Genomic DNA, 20,672 nt, shown 5'->3' with positions numbered 1-20,672 from the left:
GCGTTGTAATGTTTGCTTGTAGAGATACTACCAAACCATATTGCGCATTCTGCATACTTTATAGTCGTTTTGCGGTCATATTGTCAACCAACAGAACGGGTATCCATGTCAGAACAATTCATTGTGTCAAAAATGCAGCCCAGAAATGGGAGTGTCTTGGTTTCCATTATATCACAAAGAACACCAAAGGGTGTAGCTAGGGTAGAATTATACACACTTACATATATAGATGTTGTCTTTATGTGTAAATATGGCATGTAAGAATGATTATAGTAATCAGTCACATCATGGGAACAAACAAAGAATCTCAACGAGTTGACAAAGACAAAAGAAACGACGCCACATCTATAATCCTTTGTCACATGCAGACATGTCACTCATCTTTGGGGTCGACTTGGCGGGCCTTCTGGAGAATTGGCTCAGTTCCGGGAATCCATGGCGATTCCTCAGCATTGTTGAGTGAGTATCAGTCTGGGCCAACGGAAGAGTCGACATCTCGTTCTCAATGGCTTTTGATGTAATCGGATTGAAAACGAAATGTCCAGAATCGAGAATGAATACAACATATATGAGCATATGCATGGCAAGTATGCAATGAATAGATAAACTTCATTTGCACATGTGTTGCGTATTGAATCATTGCAGCATCGACAGGGTGTTTCAAAAAGCACCAACATGCAGACTGCATTGCATCTCGGGGACAGGGGATTCATGCAATTGCCCCTCGTAGCTTGCCCTTCTTGACCCTCGACTGCAGAAAATATTCAAGAATTTCTTCTCAAGCTGGAGCTCCAGGGAAGGAGGAAAATGACTCGTCAAGTTGGGTGGCATATCTTTTCTCAAGATGGTTTGCATTTACTTTTGCCTTTTCCTCATTTTCTTCCTTTCTTCTTCTTATTCTTCCAGAGCCCCGCCATCACAAGCAAACAGGCAATTGTGGGGGCATGACTTTTCACCAACACAACCAACTGCCCACACCAGCAAATACCTACACTCTCTTTTGATGCATGTCGTCTCGCAAATTTTCTAATTTCCTGTAATCGGGGTTCGAGCAAAAGAGGTAACCCTGGCTCATGCAAGAACTTGGTGGATCATCCAGGTCAAGATGCCATCTTATATCCCACCACATCGCCGCTCCCAGCAGGGCTCAAAGGGCAGTGAACCTGATGCCGCCTCGAGTCCATTGAGTCCCTCGAACCGTCCCGAATCAAGCCCCAGGAACTTTGGAGACTTTGGAAAAGGAGCCCGTGGTTCGACTGGCAGTCATTTTGGAACACCTCAAGGCCGTGGTCGCGGAGGAAGGTCTGGACATGGGACTAGGCCAGAGCCGCAGTGGTTCGACCATGCCGATGTTATCACTGCTAGCGATATTTTTCATCACTTCCAGGACGATAGACGTGGAGCTACGGGGGGTACAACCTTGCACGCCTCCAAATCGCGCCCGAATGAACTGGTCTATGTCTTCTTGTTCGATGGTGCCAACCCGCGATGGGATGGCGACAAGATCATCTTTGCCAAGAGCAATCTAGGCCTTCTTCCCGAAGTAACAGAACACGTTGTTAAGCATGGTCCTTGGGACGTTTCTGCAGAATACAGAAAGTCTAGATCTGAAGAGGAGGCATTGCCAGAAGATTCGGATTCTGATGATGCGACAGAACAGCAGTACATGGCCAACACAGATGACGCTCCGGCAAGTAAGCAGTTCAGCGGACCACTAGAGGGCACAAACAAAAACTCCAGTCAACCGCCTGCACCCAACAGTCCATCCATAGTAGCAGCTTCGACAATCTACTCCGATAGGCCCCCGGAATTGCCGAGTATCCCTCCCATCGACTACAATCCACGTCCCCACGAACCAATTGCGGTATTCCAAGACGTCCGGGGAAGTGCCAAATTTGTTTTCGACGGCTGGTACAACATCAGCCGCGTCAACATCATCGCCCCGCGGTCCGCCGAGCTCGTGCGCCTGCAATCGCAAAAGTGGGAGCGCCGAGACCGCTTCGGCAACCTCAAGCCCATGACCAAGACCCGGGAGACGTCGGCGTGGAAGTCGTCGCTGCGCCACCAGTGGGCTGTCATCAAGTTTGAGAAACTGGGGCCTGAAGTGGCTCCGCCGCCCCCGAGTATCGAAAAGCGCAAGGAGCCGGCCAGCAGCAGTGTCCCCGAGAAGAGTGTCACGGAAATGCTGCAGGAGATGAGGATGAAGGATTCCCCTGTCGAACATGTCCTTTCTGAGCATGATGATTCTAAGCATGGCCTGATCGAGGTTTGAGCATGCTATCTTTCTATCATACACTAGAGCCGAGAGTTTTGTCAGTGTGTGTCACGCAGGATTGTTTTTCTTCTTCTTCCGGAGCGTCTTAGACCTCGCTGTCATGTCTGAATGGGTTCTGCATGAAGTGGGCTTGTCTCGAAAATGGAAATAGAGGCAGGGATGGAAATATGCTCTGAAGGGCCATCATGTCGAGAATTTCAAGAGGTCAGGTCAGCCAGTTTTGGCTCAAGTGTGCAACATTTTGTGGAATTGTAATGTACGATTACGAATGAACAGTCGATAAATGAAATAAACGAATGAGCAGTGATTCGGCCTTGTGTACGGTATTATAATAAATCGGTTCAAAGACCAGTATAAACACATGCAAAAGGATCAAGAGTCATTTGCCGATGAGAATCATTTGTACACATGATTTTCAGCTCCAGCACACGTTATATGATATCGTAGAACTAATTATCAATTACTCTTGTCGTATTTTCTCGACACTCAATCTCGGTTGAAAGGTCTTCCCGGCTGAAGCCCTCTTACAATTTCGTCTCAATTTCGTCTCAATTTCGATTTACAAGTGCTTGCCCAAGAATTCAACAACAGTTTTGTAGCCTCGGGTATACTCTTCCTTGACGCGCGAATCCTCCAAGTCGGAGCGCGCAGCCATCCAGCCGTGAATCTGGTCGCTGAAACTTTCAACATGCTTGGGCCCCGACAAGTTCTGCTCAAACTTCTTCACATCCTCGACGGGTTCGTCCTTGGAGGCAAGCATGCAGAGAGGGATCTTGATCTTCTTGGCGTCCTCGGGCTCCACCATGGCGGGGTGGCACTCGACTCCAGCCTTGAAGATGTTGTCAGGCGATGAGACTGTGAGGGAAACAACCTTGCCGCCCCAGCAGAAGCCCATAATGGCCCAATCCTTGATTTCTGGGTGCTTGGACTGGACGGCCTTGATGTACTCGGGAACCTGCTTAGCAACTGATGGTGGTGGGAACTTTTCAAAGAAAGCTCCCAACTGCTTCTTCTTGTCGTCAGTGTCCGGAGGGAAGCTATAGTGTCTCTTGTCAGTATGGAACTATCAAATCTTTTCAGCAGCATCCTAGAAGCAACACACATCTCAATCGGGCAAGGTTGGCCCTTGAACCAGTCGGGCATGAAGACTTGGTACTTCTGCTTCGAGTCAGAGCTGCTGAGGATATCGGCTCCTTGCAACGTCTGAGGGAAGTAACCAAAGATATCAAAGATGATCAAGACGCCCTTGGCGGCATCCTTGGGTCCAGTAACGTCTATGGATTATAGATGAGCATTAAAAGATTTGGACATGAATGTAAGTCGTGCATGAACTCACAGGTCTTGTATCCACCAAATTCCTCGTAGCTGCCCTTTGCGCTGTATCCCTTGGACTGGACGGGTGGGATGTTACAGCAGGCCTCGGAGTGGCCATGAGATGCTGGCATGGTAGACATGGCGGCAAATGGTTGTGATAGGTTGCTTTTGAGCAAGTTTTGGGTAGAGCTTGAAAGTGGACGTTGGCTGCAACAGTTTCTCGTGTGAATTGTGCTACTCGTGGTTGAAGAAGAGATGGAGTGTGAAGCTGGTGGTTGTTGTGAAGTTGAATTGGGGTAACTCTGCAGGAGGGCCGCCGGACTTAAGACCTGGCGACGACCTGACGCAACCGCTCTGCTGGGAGCCTGCAGGTGCTTCGAGAAGGCCATGATCTACTACTTGCTGCCAGACCAGACCTACTGGATGGTACAGTACGAACTACTACACTATAATCGGAACTCGGTACAGCCGGGAACTAATTTAGATCAAGATCCCTTTTCAGGCAAATTCATGTAAATACAGCAAAGGTTTTCCCTTCTTCTTTTCAAATCAGCACTCAAAGATGCTCATATCTGCTAACCTCGCTAACTTTGTTTGTCCTCGCTATCCGGTATGGGGTGAGGGGTAGATGGACATTTAGGTAGGTTCACGTCAAGAATGCGGCATCGCTGCCGATGGTGGGGCAGGTGATGATGTCACGTAAACTAGATCGTTTGATACGTGCATGCCTGCTGTAGGTGCGTCGCTGGTCCTTTTCAAATGAGTTGCTTTCCAATATTGCATACCTAGTCGGCATCATGGGGAACAGGTGATGAAATGAAATCTTTGTGGGGATAATTCAAATAGATAATCAAGATCGAGATTGGTAAACAAGAATATTCGCTAAGATCGCCAAGTAAAGATGGACCAACTATAAAATCTTATACTACCGGCATTAGTAGGGCAGAAGAGAGGCCTTGGTTGGGTCGTCATTGTAACGAGCTGCAGAATATCTTCACTCTCAAAGCTTTCATCATGAATCCACTAGATATTCAGGACTACGATTCTCGTCGAATATTGGATTTCATGTATATCTCTGATAAAGAAAAGATGGGTGCAGTGTTAGCAGGAAGGCACGAACGTGGAACCTCGTGTAGTTTGACTAGCGTCCCATGTTCTTTCTTCTTTCTTGTGTGTCTGGTGCCTTGCATATCTCAACTACAGAAAACCGCCAGGGCTTCTTCTACTACCTAGATACATACATCCATTATATTACTAGAAACCATCTGTCGCAATCTTACAGCACTTCCTTTCGGCGTCTCCTTTGAATATTCGTTTTCCGTATCCCTCGACGCCGTGCTTCCCAAAAAAGAAGAAAGAAAAAAAAGAATGCAAATTCAACCTGGCATCACTGCAAGCAATCTTGTGTAGCCCATCACAACTCGAGCGAATACTTCCACTCCTCTTCTGTCATTTGCTCTGCATAATGCACTGCCAGAGCCACTGCCCTGCGCTCCACCGACATTTTAAGGCGACTCACGGCCTCGGCCGCAGGAAACCATTGAGCCGTTATATTAGCACTGTCGTCGCGGCCCAGCAGGTTTGGGTTTGGCGTTGCCGTCCTCAGCGGTCTGGCGGCATACCAGTATATGTGTCTCATTGCACCCGTGGCAGGATCAGGATATTGACTGATGCAGAATATGTCCCTGTTCAGTAGGTTGATGGTGCCATTATCCGTCCGGCTACCGCTTCTATGTCGTCTCAGTTGCACTGCTGTCTCGTCTTCTGTCCTTTCTGGCAGAGTCAGCCGCGTGCAAAATCTCATATACAGAGGCTGAACCGCTACACCGGTCTCCTCTGTAGTCTCCCGCAGCGCCGCCTCGGAAAAGTCTTCGTGGACATTCTTTCTGCCCTTGGGCAATTGCCACTAAATACAGTCTGGGTCAGCTACTTCCTTGTCCTGATTCAGTCTACAGAATACCAGAGCTTAGACTTGACAAAGAAAAGTGTCGCCGGCCCATGTTCCTGGCGCGACAGAAGGGAGTTTAACTCACAGCGCTGGTATTCTTGTTCCATATGAGCAGTACCTGTCGCTCAGACGATTCAGGCCCATCAATCGTGACGGTTCCACAACTAATCATCAGCGCTTGTGTATCGTAAGCTTCTGAGTGGTGTTCGAGGTTATCCCATTCATGATCGTTCCAGATCACTTGACGTTTATGCCACGGCCTATTCAGGAGCCTTATGGCTTTGTCTTTGGCCTGTTCTAGCAGAGAAGCCGCCATTGCTGGAGTCGCTCGTGAGTTTCTGCTGAAATCGCTTTCGATGGACGATACATTCACCTTTAGCGACCAGCTCTTGTTTATAGCACTTGCATATTCGCCAATAACTGACTCGACCACCATGGCTGCCTTCAAAGCTGAACCCGAACAACAAATCTTATTTTTCAGATTTTGTTTAAGCTGGTGCGGATGTCCGAGATGGAGTACGAAACAAGAAGAATTTTAATTGTGGACGGACAAATCCCCATCCCTGGTTCAAGCTCCAGGCCCCCGTATTTATACGCAACGCGAGTCAAGCAAGACAAGTTCATCAAGGCTGAAGAGCACTATATTGCGCCACGCAATATTTGGGGCAACCAAAACTGCTCGGTTCTGCCATGTGCGCATGATGACGGATTCTCTCAATGGTGAGTCTTGGCTAAACGCTGACCTAGACATCTAATGAATATGAGCGCTGCAGTACAGTGCAACATGAGCAGCCAATTGAGGTTATCCGTACATTGCCGGCCGGCCAGATACCGTGAACCAACGATGGCTCTCGCAACCAATCGCTGCGCTTTCTCCAATGCAATTTGCAAGGGTGGTTGGCTGATTCATGGGACTTGGTTCTCCGGTAGCTCATTGACGCCCATGGTATTGGTCAGAAATGACAGCTCAGCATCAAGGATTTTCTCTAGACAAGATCTTACGAGTGCTGTTGTGCGTCAGCTCTGGTGTCTGACCGGTCTGAGCTGGTCAAGATCCTGCCGCATTAATTGCAATGCTCGGCCACGGCAAATGGGCAGGGACTGAGTCGGTGAGAAGAAACATAGCTCACCGTGGTGGCCTGCCGCCTACCATGTGGGTTCCCCCCAAAAAAGGCCCCATGCATATGAAGTTCTTTGGCAATTCTGCAAAGATTTCCCTAGTCCGGTACGTGCAGCCTGGATTGAAAGGCAGGCGGACTATAAATTGATTGGTGAGTATTAAGCGGCTTTTAAAATGGAGGCACCTGACAATGGATACCTTATAGTCATCCAGGATATAGTAGCTTCCAGGACTTTCAATCAATCACCGGCCCAGCTGAACGTTTCCAATATTAGCCGAGCGCCCAGACTCCAGTTCATTGCAAAGAATGAAAGAAAAAGAAAAAAGGTGTGCGCACTGGCGGGACTTTGCCCTGAGCTTCTGCATGATGCTGTGCCACCAAGCGATCGATCTACAGCTGCCCCGACGCAGTCCCTATATTTCATCCAACAAACAAAACCAGGTTGCGCCCATGGCAGCCTTTCCTTCATAAAGTGCACGACAGGATGCGAAACCGGAGGCCCTCAGATGATTTGGTATTATACGACCAGATATATCATTTGAGCTTATCAATTTCAGCTACCCCAGAGATGGTCTCATGCTGTTTGCCAATCAACACGTGCAATCTGTTCCTCCCAGGTCGGTTCGCTTACCGATCAGCACATGTGGGGGGTGGGTTTGGCATATATTCATGGATAGGCCCCTACGCCCGACTCGTATTTATGTTCATCATTTACCAGTTCCGGCTTGCGTGGCTTTGATCCAGAGCGCCCAGTTGTGCATAAAAAGCCGAATCCGGTAACAGTGCACGCCACAGAGCTGTTGAAAAACATGTATGAAAGGTACGGCCGTTTGGGTGCTCAGAATTGATGCAGCCCGTTACCAACCAAGCAGCGCGACTATATTGACAATCCTCGGCTGCATGTCAGATTTCACAGATGGCCCCAAAGTCCCTCAGGTTGACGCGTCTAGTACGGACGCAATGTTACCAACATATTCCATAAGATATAGTCTTGCGGAATCACCAAAAGCGTCTGTCAAACTCGCACAAAGAGCCATGCATATCTACTAGGTAGAAGAAGAACATGTCAGTTTGTGTCACTAATGAGTAATTCCCATCCTTGTCAGTTTGCGGTTGCGCGGGACCGAATGTCTTGGTGTCCAAAAACGGCCGTCAAAGCAATCGTCAGCTTATGGTTGCAACTCTGGTAACACAAAGCATTTGGTATACAGCGTTCCTTGATCCTCACCGATGTTGAGGCTGCAGTTCAACGAATAGCGGGTTAAGACAGCTGTAAATGGCAAGAAATGGCCCCCAAAACACTGTCTTATACGAAGAAATATGCAGAATCCCGTCGGATATAATACTTTCGTATCGATACTATAGCAATTTCTACGTATTTCTATATCGACGTTGCATAAATCCCTTAAATTCTTTTATTTTCTATAGGCTCCAGGTAACGAAACTATCGTACCGTATATATCGCCAGATATATCGCCGACTACGGCATTTCTTTTTATTCTATCCATACACTTACTTCACGGGCCTGATCAACCCTGAAGATTACCATCTATTATACCAAAGAAAAAGAAATTATGGCCAGTACAACAGCCAGTACAACAGCCAATACAGCCAGCCAGTACAGCCAGCCAGTACAGCCAGCACTTTACGGGTGAAATTGGGAGGTAAAAAAAAAAAGAGGAAAAAAAAAAATGCCGGAGAAGCTTCTTTTATCCGTCGACGGCACCGGGCTAAACAAAGGCTCTGGAATAAAAAAAACGAAAACAGGAAAAGGGGAAAGAAACATATAGGAAGGGAAAGAAACAAATAGGAACAAAAGAAGCTTATATATAATTACAGCCGATAGGGACTGGCCACCCTTATCGTCTGTAATTATACGTAGCAATCCAGGCGACGGGGACTAGCCACCCTCGTTTTCTGTAATCGTATCTCCAAACGATAGAGACTAAATGCCCTCATCGTCTATAATCGTAAAAAAGCAGGTCTGGCCAGACCTGCTTTTTACTTTTCGTGATTATAATATACCAATTTACGCAAGCTTTACACAGTGCTAATAATACGTTATGGTATAATGCTGTTTTTATCGTAAAATACCTGTAAAACAGCCATAAAGACAATATTTTATCTGCGACAAGTCCAAGCTTAAGACAGTGTTTAAGGTGCAATTCTTACTGTACGTGGTCAAGTGGCCCCCGCCTTTTTGTTAAATATATGCTGATTCTCGGCCCTGCCCGTCCAACCCGGGCCGTTTGGTACCACCTCGGTCGGTTTCTTTCGTGGCACTAGATTTATCCTTTTAGGTGAGCGGCTATTGTTGCTTTTTTTCTTTTTTTCTTCTTTTTTTTTTTTATCAGAGTTTGCATTATAATTGCGTGCAGATGTATAAGTTATCCTCCATATCATATAAGAAGCTCCGAGAACTTGCCATTCATCTTCCTTCTCACGTTCTTTTACGAACATACTCGATATTATACTCGGACGGGCACCTCATGCCATGCGACTTTTTGATATGGGCATGGTTCCATGATATCCCACAAAGTCGAGATATCTGCCTGGTTGATATAATGACAACAGACCATAACCACCAAGTCAGACGGGAATCTCCTCACAAAAAAAAAAAAAAAAAAAGGAACTTGGGCAGGCAAAGTAAGTGATTGCAGCGCAGACAGTCTATTATCGAGCAGTGTCAATCTTTTGTTAGTGCAACCTAAATGAGACGATTTACTTGGGCATCAGGGTTGTAACTCTGATTTGCTTGCATCAGCAAGAAGATATGTGTAAGGAATGGCAAGTGTAGGCCACGAGCTACAGCCAAGAAAGAATATATTCAACATGAGCTTCTTCTCGTGGTGCTCTCTTGGGTTCCAGCCCTCTGGATTGATCCCCCGTAGATAACATTATCAACATCTCCGGTTAGAGATGTGTCACGACTAGTCTTAAATGCCTCATAGACTTTTATCATTTGATACCCGTTTTGTATAAGACCTGGTGCTCAAACTAGAAAGTCGCATGCTTCAGTATGATGGAAAGATCCAGCGTCTCAAAGGGGCCCAGGTCCCAACCGAGGGCAATCTCCTTGCTCGCCGGCGTCCGCACCGCCGTCGCCGTCATGTAGTCCCGGCCCAGCGACCGCAGGCAGATGTTGGCGTCGTCGACCTTGGCGCCCTTGAACAAGACCTCGTGCTCCCGGATAATGGTCGACGGCGGATCGTCGGCCGTCTGGACCAAGGTCCCGGACGCGTCAGTGTGGCCCGCCTCGGGCGCCCGCAGGTTCTGGAATTCCAGCTGGTGCAGCCAGGGTGCCAGCAGCGCCTCGCCTGTCATCTTGACGTAGGCCTCGCGCAGGCACCACAGGGCGTAAAACTTGCGCAGGTGGGCATTAAGAACGTCCTTGGACTGGCCAGTGAGCCTGCCGACGGCCTTGAGGTCGACCGTCTCGGACTTGCCAAACACGTCGGCGTGCATGTCGACAAAGCGGGCCCAGCCCTCGGTCTCAATCATCTTGTGGTCGCGGGCCTCGCGCTCATTGACGCAGACGACATCGACGCCCACGTCGACGGCGCCCGGGCCGTCATAGTGCGCCACGGCCGCCAGGGCGACGATGCCGTTCTGGTGCGAGACGTTGAACTCGACGGGCCGGGAGCCGTCGGGGGCGACGTAGATGGGCTTGCCGTGCGGGTCCCGGGTGATGGTGGTGGCGGACCAGGGCAGGCCGAGCGTCTTGCTCAGCACGTAGTGCTTGAGAAATTGCGAGGCGAGCGACATTTTGGCATCCCGGATGAAAAAGTACTTGAGCACGCCCTTTTTCTCCTCGGGCGTGAGGATGGCCAGGTATTCCGGAGCCTGGGAGTTTGCATGATCAGTCGAAAATGTGTGCCCCTAGTCCTGGCAAAAGGTCCCGAATGCATCCCGTGTTCTTGTCTTTTTTTTTTTTTTTTTTCATCTACTCACCACAGTCTCTAGCTGTGCTGGTTTGGTGGCTTCGGGCCACAGGTTGCGTGTATCCACGATCCATTGGATCACTTGGACACTGGTCTTGGTCATGGCGCTATATGGGTGAGATAAAGGATGTTACTTGCTTCCTCGATAGGTTCTTCTTCTATCAGAGAAGTTGGGTTTAAACTTTTTGAGCCGGGCACTCGATTGGGGAGAACCGGGAATGTTTCCTTCTTTATCTAATCCTCTGATTCCCACGGACCTGTCAGCCGTCAGCCTACGCCACGTGACAAAACCCGAGAAAGCTCGCAAAGAAAAAATCTTGGCTCCCGAGAGCTGTAATGTGAGATTCTTGGTTGCTTCTTCCCAAGCCTTGGATCGAGCGGAAAAAAAGGCTGGGCACTTTTCAATAATGGGGTGCGCCACCCGGTCGGTAAGCGAAGCCGTATGGTCGGTACGATCTTGGTATTCCCGGATGCGTTTTGGCGTTGCATCCATTCCTGGCCACAATGGGCAGAGCTGAACATACTTTGTCAGTAAGGTAGGCACGGAATACAGTGCCGGGCTACATCGCCAATGACTAACTACCAACTAGTAGCTTGAGCTGTACTGCAGGTGCATAACACAAAAGAGCTCTATGAAACGAACCATCTTTAGTGGACAGGACCAGGACAAGAGACTGCGGGGTAATCTGTTTAGCGTCCGAACCCTTATTGCGTTGACCACACACACACAGATCCGAAGGCGACTTGCAGGGTTGGGAGCTGTTGGCAGTTACTATATTTATATATTACATTCTGCGACTAGCACGAGATGAGGAGCAAGTCTATAGGTTCGTATAAAGAGGGAATTTATTTGCACATCTTGGCGGGATATCAGCTATGTACCCCATAAACTACCACCTAGTTGTTGTTGTTGTTGGTACCCAATGATATACTTTTTCGGTAACCCCTCGAACCGGCCCGGATAATCGGCGACCAGCGTCAAAGTTCTATTTCTAGATCTTGCCGCTCTCTTCTTTCTCTGGCTGCAGCCTGTATCAAGTCACGTAGTCAAGAATCCGACAGTGGTCTAGATTAGGATGAGGGATACCCCTACATTCCTGGTTTGTGTTATTAAAGGTCGATCAAGGCACGTCAATTGGCAAGTTACTTGTGTTATATGATATCGAGTCATGACTACAGACTGTCTTGGCGATGCATTTGTATCTATTGGTAACAATAGCTGTTTGTCGCTCAATGTAGGGCAAGCCATCCAGCCATTATGCTTACTACTTTGCTCACAAGTACAATTAGCTTGATGCCTCTACTTCTGCAGGCGAAGGCGGCGCCTCGATGGAAAACACAAAGACAGTCCTCGATCGTGACTTCTTGGTAGACTCAGAGGACTTGGACTTCTCATCGGCTGCATCTTCGCCTTGCTTGTCCACCAATGCCTTGGCCGCATCACTGTCCTTTTTCTTTACTTCGTCTTGGTCGGCTTTCGATTCTTCAATCTCCTTGATCACGTTTCCGTTTCCATCAACTTCAACAACAACGTCTTGTTTATCCAGAGTACCATCCTCAGTATAAATCCACATTTCGCGGAGCTCGCCACGGACAAGACCTGTGATCCACACCGCTGATACGACGCCAGGGACAAGATACAGAAGCGCAGGCTGGGCGTGCTTGAATATCAACAGCATAGCCAACGTCATCACCATGGCTAACAGGTAGCCTACCATGGCAGCCGTGAAGTATGTCTTCTTGAAGCCAGCGGCCTTTGTGGCGGGAGTGGCACTCGAGTTGCCCCAAAACGTATTGCCCCACTGGCCCTGGGGATTGACGTACACAGGTTTGTGGACAATACGCTGCGTTTCCTTCTTGGTTGAGATCTGGCCATCCTCTGAGGTAGCTTCAGTCTCCAGTTCAACGGGAATCAACTTCTGCTGGCGGTAGTAATGTAAGAAGTGATCGAAACGGAGGCAAAGACCAATAAAGATACCCGGAACAACTATATCACCAAGTCCGAGCATGCTGGATTGCTTGTTTGACTGGAAAACTAGCTTGATGGGGACATCAAGTTTTGTGGCAACGGTCACCATGTATGGACTGTCATGTGTCTGTCAGCTCGGGTATCCGTGCATGTTCGTGCCAGGTACTTACGTGTAGAAAACCATGTAGATATCGTAGAAAAACAGGCCGAACAAAACAGAACTACCAATGGTAAAGGTAGTGGGGGAGAGTGTAATGACTCCGACGTAGGAGAATGCATAGCCCATGACATTTGACAGGAAGTTCGACTTGGTGGTTTGGTAAAGGATGCTTGCGCCGATGGCCAAGAATGCTCCGAGGACGTCATTGAGCTTGACCTGGAACTTTTGCTTCCCGATTCCATGCATGCCGATGCGGATTGTCCAGTGCTCATAGAATAGGTGGCGGAGCTCCCAGAACGTGTTGCGTCTCTGCTCCGTCAGGCCAACAAAGCTCAACACACCGGGAAATGGTGATTGTTTTGAGTTGTCGTATATACGCTCACCAGACTCGCTGAGCGTATATAGGCACTTGCGGGAGTTGTCAAAGTGGTACAAGGTGCCACTTGTCGACTTCCACACCTCAGGAAAGATGAATCCAGTGATGAAGTGAAGTGAATCAGCAGCCATTTTGGCTATACTGCCGAGCGACATGACTGAGAAATAGATGCCCATTATCTTGCTAATGATGGCAGGATCTTCTAGCCATTTGATCAGATAGTAAAGACCAACGAGAACCGTGCCGGCCATGATGGGAAACATGATGGCATCCGAGGCAACAAGCCCCTGCACGAACTGGTCATCCTGATCCTCATCTTTCTTTGTCTTTCCTGATTTCGACTTCTTGGGTGGTGGGCTTGCGCTAGGCGGACGTCGCAGAGAAGCATGTGCTCCGAGATAAATACATCCAAGAGCGGCGCAAACAACCTTGGTCTGGATAATGAGAAGATCTTGGTGTTTCCACAAGTCTGCAGGAATTTGAGAGAATGATTGGAACAAAGTCAGATTTCCCGTCACATCCAATCCGTCACCCGGCACTCCATCTGCCGAAGAATTGGTCATGTTTGTTATGTCGTTCGTTGTAGGACAGGTGAAATTTTGTTCATCCGTGAGGAATTGCACACCGAAAGAGCAGACGATATATAGTCCCGCTCAGGCTAATTGACTAATCCGGACACCTGGGTTAGGTGCGGCCAGATATACCACGGTCGATTAATCTTCGTGAGCTAGATTGAACCCCGTGGATGCGGCTGCCTTTCTCCTTGTGGCCCAAATGTGTCGTCGAGCTAGCCAACAGTGAGGCGCAAGCAAGTCGTATAAGCATCCAAAGTCTCGAGGGGTGGCCGACAAGGTGCTTGGGGAGAAAAGGCTTAATTTTCCGATGCTTTTTCTTTGGCGGTGACTCGATAATATTGCATTCAGGCCTGGATCTACTGAAGGTGTCGGCAACGTACGAGATGCTTCTGCCTCAGATTGAGCCTGTTGAATTTCTAAAGACCAACGAGTCAGGCAAAGTGGCGTCTTGAAACTTCCTTCCGACTTGAAATATCAGATGAAGATGGGAGGCTCCTTTCAATGTAGTCCAATATTATTGGGAATTTTACAATGACAATGAATGCTGAGGCCGAAATTAAGATCGGGAAAGAAAAAAAACCAGGAAGAGGAGAATGGTAAACGCAAAATGGCATGTGTTCTTCTGACGCCGGTGGTAGCCTTGCAGCAGGACCCCCTCCACGGAACATGAATAATCAGGCCCATAATCAGTGGCTACATACCTTAATCAGTGGCGAGCCCTTGCAATGCCTAGCGTCACCGCCGCTACTTTTCAAGTTGTACCTTAGGCTATCGCAAAAAAATGACCAGCGAAGCACTGCCTGGACTAGGAAAAAAAATGCCCTGGGGAAAAAAAGATACGTAGTCAAAAAGTCTAGCTCGTGTAAATTATCCACCTCATCGCTGAGCCCCGCCAAAGCTTTGGCGAAGCTTCAATTTGTGCCTGGTTGCGTAACTGGATCAATTCAAAGGTGGTGTTGAAAAACAAACAAGAGGAAAAACACATTGTTCGGAACACTTGCCGCTCTACATTGTCCACTCGTTTGATTCTACATAGAAAATCACCCAAAGTCGCCTCGCAGCATACATAGAGACGGCACCCACTTAAAAAGCAATGGCGACGACCGACGTCCTACTCTCGACCTCGATGGGCGACATCACGGTGGAGCTGTACACGACACACGCGCCCAAGACGTGCAAGAACTTTGCCGAGCTGGCGCGGCGCAACTACTACGACGGCTGCGTTGTGCACCGCATCATTTCCGACTTTATGATCCAGACGGGCGACCCTACAGGGACGGGCCGGGGCGGCGCCAGCATCTACGGCGACAAGTTCGACGACGAGATCCACGCCGGCCTCCGGCACACGGGCGCCGGCGTCCTGAGCATGGCCAACGCTGGGCCCAATACCAATGGCTCCCAGTTCTTCATCACCCTCGCCCCGACCCCCTGGCTGGACGGCAAGCACACCATTTTTGGTCGCGTCAAGAGCGGCCTCGGCGTCGTCAAGCGCATGGGCATGGTTCGCACAGACAAGGAAGATCGTCCTGTCGAGGAGGTCAAGATACTGCGGGCGCGGATTGTCGAGGAGAACAATGAAGAGTTCTCGTAATCATTCCAAGATATGGACATTTATAAGATGGCCGCCTCGGTGAAATCCGGAAGGCGCGTAGTTTACGATCGGGTACCATCAGCCAAGAAATATTTCGGGGACCTCAAAATACCCATGGTCTACCATATATTCTAAGCATTGGAAGGCGTTGGGCGTCGGTATAAAATGACATTTCTCTTCGCAGTCACTTGGTATGGATAAAAGAAACTACTTCAAACAGTGATGGGCGAACAAAACTTCCCCTTGTCATGTTAAATTACATGATACTTTGTGGTCGCCATTTGGGGAATCGAATTTACATAATATGGAAGACCACACAATCAGCTGCGTATAATACAAAAAAAGTGCCAAGGTGTGTGTAAGTGTGTAAACAAGACCGGACGCCGTCTTTTTCGATCCTCGTGATATCAAAGGAGTCACTTGCCAACGCCTAAACCCCTGAAAAAATATCCCCCGTCGTGTCCATGACCTGGACAACATGAATGACAAAGCAACCAAACCCCCAGACCATGCAGATATGAATGTAGGAGTATACAGAAGGGCGTTTCCCTTGAAACGCAGAAGAGAGGAACCTGACATGTATGCAGACCAAGAATCGATTTGACGTTGTCCAAGACGCTCGAAAAACGTAAATGCAAATAGGCATATGCCCTGGCTGATATGTCTATCTCTGTATGAGAAAGCACAAGGGGACCTGCCACTGTGCCGTTAAACGTTTGGTGGAGATGATAGCGTTCCTGAGCTTTCACTGCCAGCATCATCGCCGCCGCCGCCGCCATTTGAGGTTCTATTGGTTATCTTGCCATTCTTGGTTGCTGGCGACGTCAGCAATGGCTTTGAAACACCAAGTTTCAGCTTCTTTGCCGGGCTGGCTTGCTTGGATATGTTCTTCTTGGGTGCGACTTCGACAGTTGAGCCATCGGCATCATCATCATCTACTTTCTGCTCCACACTCAAGAGAGAGTTGGTCTTGACTTTCTCCTTCTTTGGACCTGTAGCACTGCCCTTTGTCTTGAGAATCACCTTCTTCGGTGGATTAACAACACTGGCTGGCTTCATTTTCTTCTTCTTGGGGGCAGCGTCGTTCTCCGAGTCATCGTCGCTATTGACTTCCTCGCTAGCTCGTTTCTTGGGGCTGCTTGCTCTCGAGCCAGGGCCCGGCGTTCCCTTTTGGCTATTGGGTGGGGTGTTGTCATTCTGACTTCCACTGTGTCCGTTGGCACCGTTGCTGATCTTTTGTGCCGCTGCGCGACTGGCATTTCTGCCGCTGTTGCCGATACAAGAGCCCATGTGGTTGTTGAGTCGTGTTACGAGGATGCAACGCTTGCATTTACTGCAGGTGGCCGAAGGAAAGGACAAGACGTTCGGAGGCCTCGATGCGGCGCCGCCCTTGCCACCGCTTTCGTCAGGTCCCGGTGTACCGCCTGGTGTGTCCTGTGGGGTCGTCTCGATCTTCTTTTCCATATCCTTCTTCTTCTTGCCTCTGCCTGGACCCTGGGGCACCCAGGTCTGACCATAGATGTCGAATCCCGGTTTGTCAATATACGGGTGCTTCTTGCAGTATATTATGCTCGGGTCGGGTTTCCTTGCGCCTTTTCCCTCGGTAGGATATAGCAGACGTGGCAGGTGGCATCTCGGGCACAGGATATCCTTGGTTGTGGCGAGCGGGTTTCCCTTGAGCAGAACCTTGCCGTCGTCGTAGATGGCGGCGTCTGTCTCGACTCTTAGGTCGGGGCGGACATCAGGCTGTGAGGTGTCGGAAGTGTCAGCAGCGAGCTTCTCGACACGGATGGCGGCAGTCGAGGCACGGGCGATCTTCTCGTCCCGGTGCACCTTGAGTAATAAATCATGGCAGATGTTGTATAATAAGTCGTCGAGGACTGAATTTGCCTAGAAAAGAGTGCATTGTGTCAGTAGCCTTGTCCCACAGCCTCGTGATAATAGTGCAGTGTGTTCTTGTCAGTTGTGGGTAATTTTTATGGTAAGGCAGTTGGTTTTTTTCCCGGAGCGGGATAAGGATCGCATGCCTGCTAGAACTCTGGGGGGTTTAATGCGACCAGAGCTTTTTTTGCTCTCGTGTAGGCCAGAGTGCGAGACGAAGAGAGATGTATTAGTAAAACTTACAAGCTTGCCTAGAGTAGAACTGCCACCTTTGATGACGCCCGCCTTGCCAGTATTTGGCTGGGACGACATGTTGACGATGGTGGTTGGGAAAACCGTCGACCTGGTGTTGAAGGATGACAAGTCGGGCGATTTTGGGGTAGGTGCACGAAGTAGTAGCACTTGGTAAGGTTTGAATGAGTTGCTGCGCGTAATGAGATGCGAATTGCGCTTGTCGGTGGCCGGGTCGGTGGGTGGACGGGGAAAAGATTACATTAGTAGTCTGGCGTTCGCTCTGCCTACGGGTAGGTAGGTAATCTCTCTCTGGCTGGAGAAATCAGACACCTGCCGATTGAGCCTCCAACGAATCCCGATTGTTCAGCTATGTGTCGCGCGCGCATCTGCCTCTAGGAATCACAAGCCAGTTCGTCGCCGTTTGAGATAGAAAACATGAGTTAAAATAATGGCCAATTCTGACAGAGATTACGACCAATTGTCTCGTCTGAAGGGTTGCAGCTGAAGAAGGACAATTTTTTTTTTCTTCCCTTGAGCTTCAAACTTTCGGGAAAGGAGTGACGAAAGATTTCAGGGAATGGTAATTCTTAGGCATGGTTGTAGGTCCCTTCTAGGTAAGTTTAAAGCTTTTAGGCGCGGCGCGGCGCGGGCCCACCAGGTGATAGGCGACCTCTGATTGATCACTTTCAGCGTCTTTCGTCGGCCACACCAGGGGATATGTTAGTAGTAGCTTGACAATAATCTGCCTCGCAAAAAGAGTTGAATCTTGTCGTCTCTGTTGTAGAGGTTTATAGAGTTCTTTTAGTTCATCGCTTCATTGACCTAATTTCTAAGTAAGAGATTTTCAGTACGCCGAAGTTATCCAGTGTGCAAACTTTAGCTTTCTAGGTATGATTCAGGACAATGTACTAATAAGACATCAAGACCGAGGTGGTCATTCGTTTGCAATTGGAGCCATGGACGTATCTAATGTATTATTCATCGGGCTCAGGCCAGGAACGAGCACGAGACTGCCATGGATGTATGGCGTGCCAGATTTGGCAAGCTTTTGCTTTCTAATATGCCTGGCTAATCAATTTCTAAAAGCGTCACTCGAGGTGTTTGAGAAATGAGGACATTGTTGTAATGAGAGCATCGACGTCCTATTCGCCGAGCCTACATTTCTAGCTTGTAACCAGTTAGTTACGGCTTCCACAGACTCTTTATACTAAGACTGTAGAAATTACTTACCACATGTGTCATGTTCAAAGGAAACCATACATGTGCCTCAACGACCTCATTCCATCTGGCCACCGATGGGCCTATTTTGCAACGAGGAATGTAATCTACACCTGACTTATAGCACATCTAGGTGAAAGGATACATGATACAGAAAAGCCTTTAATTCTCCTGACAAAGACAAGACGGCAATACATGTATCTGGGCCTTCTAATTTACAAGACAGATCCATAGCCGTGGACTTTACGTACATGTGTTGAAAGCTAAAACAAGGCCCCTGAGTGGTTCATGGCAATTAGGTTCCCAATATCCAGCCCAGGACAAGCAGTAAGAAGGAAGAGAGCAAGGGACCTTGAAGGCTTGGTGGGGGCAATTATTGCCCACAACAGCTGCCGGAAGCGTCGTTGCAGCTCCGGGATCTTGCGCTACCACTTAGGCTCTTGCCAGAGTGGAGGGGACAATCCACATGCCACATGTTGTCCGTCCATCCCACTATGGGACGGACATTTGATTCATTCTACGCGTGTACATTAGCATCGTCCTTTTTTCTCTAATTTTAGGGCTTTTCTTCTTCTCCTTCTTCTTTTACTCGTCCGTTTGGTCCAGTCAGTCACTCATTGATATATAATCTTCTCTACTGTACCATTCCTTGTACATAATTGCTGCCCACCGCCATGTCATTGCCGTCGCAGAACCTCAACGGCGGGCCGCCACGCTCTCAACCGTCCATCCGATCCTTCTTCCAGCCCGCGGCGCCCAAGTACGGCGCCCCTCCATCCGCTGAGCGTTCGCCACAACAACAACATTCACCGCCGCCGCCGCAGGTATCCCAACATACGTCCAGTCCGAGATCGAGTGCTCCTCCGCAAGCTCCCCAGAGTGCGCCGTTGCCTCCTCCAGCCGCTCCTCCACTGCCTCTACGAACGGCCGAAAATGGGAGTGGCGAACCAGCAACTGCGGTCCCCATGCCCGCGCCGACACCAACCCATCATCCCAACATCACACTCTCCCCAATCCTGCCTTCGCACATACCGAGCCTCAAGCACCTGACGGCACGCCTGCTTCCCGTGCGCTATCCGGATTCATTCTACGTCCCTCTGAGCGATCCCTTGTCTTCGGGCGCCTTCTCCCGCGTGCTGCTCTGGACCGATACTCCGACTCCCAGTAACCCATCGCCCAAGCCGACTTTGATCGGAGGACTGGTCTGCCGACCCCAGACTACCTTCCAGCCTCGCCCAAACTCGGCACAAGACCTCATACCAGATGCCCTCTACGTCCAGAGCCTGGTCCTACAGGAGCCGTACCGAGGTTTAGGTCTAGCGGCGCGCATGCTCGAGGAAGTGTGCACATTGGCGGCCCGCGATGAGAGGTTTGCGTGCCGCACCGTCTGCGCTCACGTCTGGACAGAGAATGAGGAGGGTTGGGAGTGGTATAAAGCAAGAGGTTTCGCCAAGGTGGAACCCGTCATCGAGGGATACTACCGGCAGCTGCAACCAAGCAATGCTTGGGCTGTGAGAAGGGATATCAGTCTGGGCTCCGTGAGCGGCCGACCCGGTAGGACTTTGGATGCGGTAAAGGCAAATGGCATCGGCACCCACGCCGGCCTGGCCAAGGTCTCGACGCCACCTGTAGCTAGTTTCACGAGTTCGACAATAACGACGACACCGCCGCCGCCATCTTCCGGACCGCCTTCCGGTGCCAGATCGCCCAACCCTAGCGTTACCCGACCTCCTCCCATCTCCGGTACATCTTACCAAAAGAAGGGCCCTGAGAACGAGTGGAATGATCTGCCAGAAGATATGGTCTTGGCAACTCGAACTCCCAGCAATAACCTGTCTGTGCCAGGCAGTGGCGCCAACTCTGGCGCTAGCTCTCGCAGCAGCTCGACCGTCGGGCGCAAGAAGAGGGATCGCGCATATCCAGCCGCTGCGTTTGGAAACTAGGAAAGCTACGTATTCGTGCCCGAGGAGCACCGCGTGGCGTGGGATTGGTGCTCAGACGTTGTGTGACGATGTTGTACGAGGTAATTCAGACGTTCACAAGCTTGTCGGGTGGATATGTTCCTTTAC

At 49.5% G+C, this 20,672-nt stretch overlaps 8 protein-coding genes across 8 annotated transcripts; 3 read left to right on the top strand and 5 right to left on the bottom strand.

Moving 5' to 3' along the window:
- Nucleotides 1-1,105: 1,105 nt before the first annotated feature.
- Nucleotides 1,106-2,272, top strand: PFICI_09885 (uncharacterized protein; the record flags this gene model as incomplete). Its single annotated transcript, XM_007838466.1, has 1 exon — nt 1,106-2,272. One exon carries the CDS (start codon nt 1,106-1,108, stop codon nt 2,270-2,272), a length of 1,167 nt encoding a protein of 388 aa, XP_007836657.1.
- A 562-nt stretch (nt 2,273-2,834) lies between these two features.
- PFICI_09884 (uncharacterized protein) lies at nt 2,835-3,729 on the bottom strand (the record flags this gene model as incomplete). The annotated part of the gene is made up of 3 exons (XM_007838465.1): nt 2,835-3,312; nt 3,378-3,549; nt 3,612-3,729. The coding sequence occupies 3 exons, from the start codon at nt 3,727-3,729 to the stop codon at nt 2,835-2,837; spliced, it is 768 nt and encodes a 255-aa protein (XP_007836656.1).
- A 1,274-nt stretch (nt 3,730-5,003) lies between these two features.
- Nucleotides 5,004-5,853, bottom strand: PFICI_09883 (uncharacterized protein; the record flags this gene model as incomplete). Its single annotated transcript, XM_007838464.1, has 2 exons — nt 5,004-5,495; nt 5,623-5,853. The coding sequence occupies 2 exons, from the start codon at nt 5,851-5,853 to the stop codon at nt 5,004-5,006; spliced, it is 723 nt and encodes a 240-aa protein (XP_007836655.1).
- Nucleotides 5,854-9,655: 3,802 nt separating this feature from the next.
- PFICI_09882 (uncharacterized protein) lies at nt 9,656-10,702 on the bottom strand (the record flags this gene model as incomplete). The annotated part of the gene is made up of 2 exons (XM_007838463.1): nt 9,656-10,501; nt 10,610-10,702. The coding sequence occupies 2 exons, from the start codon at nt 10,700-10,702 to the stop codon at nt 9,656-9,658; spliced, it is 939 nt and encodes a 312-aa protein (XP_007836654.1).
- A 1,183-nt stretch (nt 10,703-11,885) lies between these two features.
- On the bottom strand, nt 11,886-13,667 carry PFICI_09881 (uncharacterized protein; the record flags this gene model as incomplete). Its single annotated transcript, XM_007838462.1, has 2 exons — nt 11,886-12,684; nt 12,739-13,667. The coding sequence occupies 2 exons, from the start codon at nt 13,665-13,667 to the stop codon at nt 11,886-11,888; spliced, it is 1,728 nt and encodes a 575-aa protein (XP_007836653.1).
- Nucleotides 13,668-14,772: 1,105 nt separating this feature from the next.
- PFICI_09880 (Peptidyl-prolyl cis-trans isomerase-like 1) lies at nt 14,773-15,270 on the top strand (the record flags this gene model as incomplete). Its single annotated transcript, XM_007838461.1, has 1 exon — nt 14,773-15,270. One exon carries the CDS (start codon nt 14,773-14,775, stop codon nt 15,268-15,270), a length of 498 nt encoding a protein of 165 aa, XP_007836652.1.
- Nucleotides 15,271-15,978: 708 nt separating this feature from the next.
- On the bottom strand, nt 15,979-17,463 carry PFICI_09879 (uncharacterized protein; the record flags this gene model as incomplete). Its single annotated transcript, XM_007838460.1, has 2 exons — nt 15,979-17,160; nt 17,395-17,463. The coding sequence occupies 2 exons, from the start codon at nt 17,461-17,463 to the stop codon at nt 15,979-15,981; spliced, it is 1,251 nt and encodes a 416-aa protein (XP_007836651.1).
- Nucleotides 17,464-19,277: 1,814 nt separating this feature from the next.
- PFICI_09878 (uncharacterized protein) lies at nt 19,278-20,546 on the top strand (the record flags this gene model as incomplete). The annotated part of the gene is made up of 1 exon (XM_007838459.1): nt 19,278-20,546. One exon carries the CDS (start codon nt 19,278-19,280, stop codon nt 20,544-20,546), a length of 1,269 nt encoding a protein of 422 aa, XP_007836650.1.
- Nucleotides 20,547-20,672: the final 126 nt, after the last annotated feature.

This window comes from Pestalotiopsis fici, assembly GCF_000516985.1.
Source record: "Pestalotiopsis fici W106-1 unplaced genomic scaffold PFICI_Scf_7, whole genome shotgun sequence".
In the NCBI taxonomy this organism is placed as follows: domain Eukaryota; kingdom Fungi; phylum Ascomycota; class Sordariomycetes; order Amphisphaeriales; family Sporocadaceae; genus Pestalotiopsis; species Pestalotiopsis fici.
This window is presented reverse-complemented; position numbering and strand designations above follow the sequence as displayed.